The 7185-nt window shown below is 58.8% G+C and overlaps 1 protein-coding gene across 1 annotated transcript; it reads left to right on the top strand.

The window, feature by feature from the left end:
- Positions 1 to 410: 410 nt before the first annotated feature.
- Positions 411 to 6881, top strand: PTGDR (prostaglandin D2 receptor). The gene is made up of 2 exons (XM_064714463.1): positions 411 to 1433; positions 4726 to 6881. Exons 1-2 carry the CDS (start codon positions 612 to 614, stop codon positions 4978 to 4980), a joined length of 1077 nt encoding a protein of 358 aa, XP_064570533.1. The 5' UTR covers positions 411 to 611; the 3' UTR covers positions 4981 to 6881.
- Positions 6882 to 7185: the final 304 nt, after the last annotated feature.

The following is a 7185-nucleotide window of genomic DNA, read 5'->3' on the forward strand; positions in this document are numbered from 1 at the left end:
CCCCAGGCCTGGGCCCTGTCACCCCCAGGGAATCAGCCCCAGCGCCTTTCCCTGGGCTCAGCCCCAGCCCTGGGCGCTGTCACCCCTCCAGGGGCTCTGTCCCCCCTCTCCCGTCACTCGCCCACCGTGCTCGGACCCCGCACCCGTCACCCCCTCGGGGCTCAGCCCTGTCCCCCTCCCGCACCCCCATCCCGAGGGGCTCAGCTCCAGCTCCCTCCGTGCAGTGTCCGCTCCCAGAGCCCCTCTGGGACCCTCACCCCGGCACTCACCCCGGCCCTTCCCCTCCCTCCAGCCGGGGGATCAGCGCGGCCCCCCCGCTCCACAGCCCAGCTCCGACAGCCGGGGCGGGCCGGGCGGGACAAGGGGCTGTCCCAGGGGCCGTGCCCGCTTGCACCGCACCTCCTCCTCCTCCTCCTCCCGCTTTGCTCTCTCCGAGCGCGGGGACCGTCACCACGGGCAGCCGCGGCGCGGTGCGGTGCGCTCCGTCCATCCATCCCATCGCGTCCATCGCATCCCATCCCGGTGCGGGGTTCAGTCCCATCGCGGTGCGTGGGGACATTCCCGGCGGAGCGGGGCATCCCTGGCAGCGCATCCCGGAGCGGGGCAATCCCATGGAGGCCGAGGGTTACCGCTGCCGCAGCAGCCGCCACATCGAGAGCGGCCAGTCGGCCGTGCCCAGCTCGGTGCTGTTCTCCGCCGGCCTTTTGGGGAACGTGCTGGCGCTGCTGCTGCTGGGCCAGCACCGCCGCCGCTCCCGCTCCTCGCCCGGGGGCCGCCCGCCGCGGGTCTCGGCTTTCTACGTGCTGGTGACAGCGCTGGCGGTCACCGACCTGCTGGGCAAGTGCCTGATCAGCCCCATGGTGCTGGCAGCCTACGCCTACAACCGCAGCCTCAGCCAGCTGGGGCCGCCCGTGCGCGGCGAGGAGCAGCCGGGGGTGCTGTGCCAGCTCTTCGCCTTCCTCATGGCTTTCTTCGGGCTGGCCCCCACGCTGCTGCTGCTGGCCATGGCTCTGGAGTGCTGGCTGTCGCTGGGCCACCCCTATTTCTACCGGCGGCACCTGACGCGGCGGCTGGGCGCGGCGCTGGGCCCGGCGGCCGCGGGGCTGTGCGCGCTGTTCTGCGCGCTGCCGCTGCTGGGCTTCGGCGAGCCCATGCAGTACTGCCCGGGCACCTGGTGCTTCATCCGCATGGCCGGCGGCGGCCCGGGCCGCCTGGGCTTCCCCGTGCTCTACGCCAGCCTGATGGGCTTGCTGGTGCTGGCCATCGTGGCGTGCAACGTGAGCAGCATGCGGCAGCTGTACGGCATGGCCCGCAGGCAGCCCCGCCGCGGGACGGCCCCGGGCCCCGCCGCCCCGCACATGGAGGAGCTCGATCACCTCGTCCTGCTGGCGCTCATGACCGTGCTCTTCACCGTCTGCTCGCTGCCGCTCATCGTGAGTAATCCCGGCAGAATCGCGCTGCCCCTGCGAGAGAGGGTGGGGGGGATGCTTTGGGTCGGTCAGTGCGTGGAATCCTTTGGGAAAGATCCTGTCCGCAGCACCATGCTGTGGCAGGGAGGTTGGATTGATGATTTGGCCCCTTTGGAATTGTTCCCCACCCTGTCCATAGGGGTCAGGCATGCTGGAATCACCCCATGCCCCTGCGGGTGGTTGCTGCATTAATCCATTTGGAAAAATACCCTTTCTTAGCACCATCTCCTGACAGGGAGGTTGGATTGATGATTTGGCCCCTTTGGAGTTGTTCCCCACCCTGTCCATGGGGGTCAGCACGCTGGAATCACCCCACGCCCCATTGCTCGGTGCATTAATCCATTAGGAAAAATATCCCTTAGCCCCATGCTGTGGCAGGGAGATTGGATTGGTGATTTGGCCCCTTTGGAATAGCCCCCGTCCTGTCCAGGGGGTCAGGCTGTTGTTAAAACCCCCTGGAATATCCCCCCCACCAGCACCACTCACTGGAGAGGTCAGAGCTCTGATTTTGGGATAAACCCTGACACCACCACCAGCTCCTGGGGGCCAAGGCTTTGCCTGCTTCCAAATCCTGCCCCACTCTGCCCACAGGCACCAGGTCACTGCCTAAAACTCCTTGGAATAACCCCCACCACCACCACCACCCCCCATTCCCAGGGGTCAGGAGCTGTTTAAGCCCCTTGGAATAAACTCTGGAGCCACCCCCCATTCCTGGGGGTGCCAGGAGATCATTGCTTTAGTCCTTTGTGAGTAATCCACCCCTCCAAGGGTCAGGTTATGACTTTAATCCCCTTGGAATAAATCCCCCCTGGGTCCACTCTCCCATTCTGGGAGGTTCCCCACCCTCGACACAAGCACCACATCCCTAGTTCTCAATTTATTGAAATTAATTAAATAAATTAAATTTATTTAATAATAACAAACAAATAAAACAATCAATTTTAATTAAAGATTATGTCAGATAATTACTTTGTCCCCCCTCTGAGTGTCCCCCACCCTACCCTAGAGATCTGAGTGTTGCTTTAACCCCCATGGAATAATGTCCAACACCCATCCTGGGATGGGGGAATTAATTCATTGCTTAATCCTCCTGGAATAACCCCAACAACCCCACCACCCTGTCCTGGGGGTTGATTTACTGCTCAAATTTCCTGGGAATATTTGCCCCCCATCCCACTCTGTCACAAGCAGGGTCATTCCATTGCCCCTCCCTGGAATACCCAATGCCAGCCCCACATCCCCAGGGGTCAGCTCATTGGTTTAACCCCCTAAAACAACCCCCATCATCACCTCTCTGTGCCCCAGGTGTTGGAGGGGTCAGTGAATTATTCTATCTGAGTGTCCCCTCCCCATCCCAGTTTGCTGCTTTAACTCCATTGGAATTACACCCACCCCTATCCCATCACCATCCCTCTGTTCCTCTGAGGGGTTTAAGGTTTGGGAGGGGGTGTCAGTTCCTTGCATCAGACCCCTTAATAACCTCCTGTTCCAGCCCTTATCAACCCTTCAAAACCCCCATTCCCACCCTTATCAGACCCCTCAATTGCCCCCTTCCCCATTCCCACCCCTGTCAGACCCCTCAATTGCCCCCCTCCTGTTCCCACCCTTATCAACTCTTCAAAACCCCCATTCCCATCCTTATCAGAGCCTTCAAAACCTCCATTCCCACCCCATGAGACCCCTCAATAATCCCCCATTCCCATCTCATCAGACCCCTCAAACCTTCCCATTCCCACCCTTATCAGACCCTTCAATAGCCCCCCCCCCCGTCCCCACCCTTATCAACCCTTCAAAATCCCCATTCCCACCCATATCAGACCCCTCAACAATCCCCATTCCCACCTTTATCAGATCTTTCAAAACCCCCCATTCCCACCCTTATCAGACCCTTCAAAATCTCCATTCCCACCCTTATCAACCCTTCAAAATCCCCCATCTCCACTCTTATCAACTCTTCAAAATCTCCCATCTCTACCCTTATCAACCCTTCAGAACTCCCCATTCCCACGCCTATCAGACCCCTCAATTGCCCCCCATTCCCACCCTTATCACCCTCTCAGTAACCCCTCATCTCCACCCCCATGTCCCAAAGCTGCTGGGCAGATCCAGCTCCCTGTGACCCCCCCAAAATCCTTCACTTCTTCCCCAGGGATGGGATCCCCCCGGCAGGAGGGACCCCTCTGTGCCCCCTTTGTCCCCCACTCCTGGGTGGCTCAGATCCTGCACTTCCACTGTTCCATGGCTCAGATCCTGCACTTCCACTGTTCCATGGCTCAGATCCTGCACTTTCACGTTTCCATGGGTCAGATCCTGCACTTCCATCTTTCCATGGGTGGGGTTCCTGCAGTTCCACCTTTCCATGGGTCAGATCCTGCACTTCCACCTTTCCATGGCTCAGATTCTGCACTTCCACCTTTCCATGAGTGGGATCCTTCAGTTCCACCTTTCCATGGGTGGGATCCTGCACTTCCACCTTTCCATGGGTGGGATCCTGCACTTCCACCTTTCCATGGCTCAGATCCTGCACTTCCACCTTTCCATCACCCTCTGCAGGCAGAGCTGTTGCCACAGGCGGGGCCACCCCACAGTCAGGGTGGGAGCTGTGCATGGGTGACAATTTCCACATCCTCTTCCTGTCACCTCTGGAGCCACCCCATGAGGTGTCAGCCACCCACAGCCCTGGCACAGCTGGGCTCAAACTGGTTTTGTCACCAACCCAGGCTGAATCCCTGCTGAGTTATCCAATGGATAGATCCCATTTCCATGGCAAGGGGACCAGCACAAGTGGAGTGCCCCAGCCTTGGGGACAGAGCAGCACTTGCTCTGTTGTTGATGTTGTTGGATGATTCCTTCATCCATGAAGAATTCCTGGTCACTGGGACCACATTTCCACCTCCAACATCCTTTTCCTGATAGGATGTGCTATCCCTGAGCCACAACCATCCCTGATCCATCCCCACTCCCAGCTGCATCCACAACCCACAGTAACCCTCATCTCCACCCCCATGTCCCAAAGCTGCTGGGCAGATCCAGCTCCCTGTGACCACCCCAAAATCCTCTCACTTCTTCCCCAGGGATGGGATCCCCCCGGCAGGAGGGACCCCTCTGTGCCCCTTTGTCTCCTGATCCCACCCATGGGGTTAAAACTCCTTTTGCTGCCCTGGCAATATTTTTACCCCCACCACAGCACGACCTCCTTTAATTTCCTTCCCTAACTTCTCCCATTCCGTGGATATTTATTTATTTTTTCCCCCAGATCCGTGCCTACATGGGCGCCTTCGCCGCCGATTTCAACGAGAACGCCGACCTGAGCGCGCTGCGCTTCCTCTCCGTCAACTCCATCGTGGACCCCTGGGTGTTCATCATCTTCCGCACCTCCGTGTTCCGCTCCTTCGTGCGCCGCGTCTGCCGCCGCCTGGGCTCCCGCAGAGCCTCGCTGTCCCCCCGGGGTGCTGCTGACAGCCCCTTCTGTCCCCACCGGCCAGCCCCGCCGCCGCCCGGCATCCCCTGAGCCAGCGCCGCCCCGCGCAGCGCGCGAGGATGAGGAGCGAGCCTTCGGCCCCCAGCCCTGCCCTGGAGCATCCCGAGGTGCCACAGAGCGCTGGCAGGGCGGGGACGGCGTCCAGCTCGCCGTGAAGGGTTTCTGTGCCCTGCCCAGGTTGTGGTTTTGCCCCAGAGAGGATCCGGGATCTGCTGGGATGTGGGGATGTTCCGAGCAGCAGCGATTTGTGGAGGGGCTGGGGAGAGCCCGGCTCCAGGATGCAGAAGGGCTTTGGAGTGTGGTTCAGGAGAAGTGAGGGTGTGTCCCTGTGGAATAAAAGTGGTTCGGTGTTTCATCACCTCGGCCTGTGCACGATCCCATTCCGTGCCAAGGAATGGGTTTGGGGTGTCCCCAGACTGGGTGAGGAGCAGGAGGCACTCTGAAATTCCAGCAGCAATTGCTGGTGTGAGGAGGAGCTGGATGCAGGTGGAATCCCTCCCTGGCACCCCTGGAATCCCTCCCTCCACCGCTGCCCAGGATCTTCCCTATTCCCAAGGCAGGGCTGTGGTTTGTCCGCCCTTATCTCGCTCTCCTCTGTCAAACTCCGAGCACTGATGTTGCATTTGTGCTCTCAGCCGTACCTGTTGTGCTGTAATTATTTAAATTCAGTATTTATGGCTGTCCTGAGCCTCAATGAGAGCAGTAATTGAGAGAACACAGAGCCTGGCGTGCAAGAGGGCAATCCTTTTAATGGGAGACCCATTTCCTCTCGAGCACAGGTTGAATTAAATACTGGATCTAATTTTTGCCTTAAGTGACCATTTAGGCCAAAAAACATCACGATGACCAAGTGTTGAGTGCCCTTGGAGGAGACAGAGGGTATTTCTCTCCTCTGTTTAGCTAAGCCTTGCAAGGTGTAGCCGTGTTCCTGCCTGCTCTCACGTGATGTTTGCTCTTGGTGCCAAACAGATTCTGCTTTTGAAGGGAAAATATCTTGGAGTTTTTGGAGGTGACCTGCTGGGCTTGGCTCTGGCTGTTGCTCCCAGCTGGATAAAAGGGCAGAGCTGCATTTGGGGATGTTTTGGGGGCCCCTGTGAGCTGCCAGCTGAGTGCCTCTCCTTGGGTTTTTCCAAGGAGAAAGAAGGAAACAAGGGTTGGTTCATGGATTGGTTTCATGTTACTGGCGTGGTATTGACTCGGAGATGGCTCACGTGGGGCTGCAGAGTCAACAGCTCCCAGCCTGCTCCGTGGCTTTCCTGGGACCTGTTCCACTGCAGCCAGGAGAGATAACAGCCCTGGAAAACTTTGTTGTGTCCCTCTAAACTGGGATCTCCTTCCCCCAAATGTCTGTGCTCCACTCGGGACAGACAGAGTAGGCACGGCCAGGCTGGGAGAGTTTGGTGTGGGATCATGGAATGGTCACTGAGGTGGGATGAGATTTCCAAGGTGAGGGCATTCTGGGGGTGCAGGGCATCATCTGCCCCCGGTGCCTGTGAGGATTCACCCCTGGAGAGGCCCTGGCCCAGGAAAAGTCCCATTCCCAGGAAATTCCCTGCCCCGTGACGTGTGTGTTTGGATCCCAGGGTAACCGCCATCCATGGAAATCAGTAATTAAACCAACACAAACCAAATCATTGTTCTTTATTAAGGTGCAAAAACAGACTCCCCCTGAGCCCTGAGATGATGCAAACACCTCATCACTGACCCATCCATGCTTTTATCGTCTCAGGAAATAAACCCTGGAGCCACGAGTGACCTCCCCATCCCTGCAGCATCCCCGCTCCCTGGCTGGGACCACACATTTCCCAGTGACCTTGACACGCTCCCCTGGCTGGAGCAGCGCTTTTAATCGGGATTCTGCCCTTCCTGCTGTGGGAGCAGACTCGGAGTCTCCAGCCCGGCGCTGCTGCTGCTGCCTCGGGGCGAGCCAAGCGGCGGCCGCAGCCAGCGAGGGTTGGGCTCCAGGAGGATCAATCCTCGCTCCCGGCTGTTCCTGGCTGCTCCCGGGGCTGCCGTGTCCCCGTCCTCGCCAGAGATGGCAGCACGTCCCCGGCCAGGAGGAGCCGGGAGCCCAGGGATGTTCTGCACCCCAAGCTGCACCCTTGGGCAGCCCGTTTTTCAGTGCCTCAACTCAGAATCACAGAAACACAGAATTCACAGAATCACGGAATCCCAGAATCACAGACTCACAGAATCCCAGAATCACAGAATTCACAGAATCACAAAATCCCAGAA

This window comes from Zonotrichia leucophrys, chromosome 5 (genome assembly GCF_028769735.1).
Source record: "Zonotrichia leucophrys gambelii isolate GWCS_2022_RI chromosome 5, RI_Zleu_2.0, whole genome shotgun sequence".
NCBI classification, from domain to species: domain Eukaryota; kingdom Metazoa; phylum Chordata; class Aves; order Passeriformes; family Passerellidae; genus Zonotrichia; species Zonotrichia leucophrys.

Coding starts and splice junctions, on each gene's coding strand:
- PTGDR (XM_064714463.1), top strand. CDS start 612: ATGGAGGCCGAGGGTTACCGCTGCCGCAGCAGCCGCCACATCGAGAGC. Junction 1,434..4,725: donor TCTGCTCGCTGCCGCTCATC/GTGAGTAATCCC, acceptor TTTTTCCCCCAG/ATCCGTGCCTACATGGGCGC.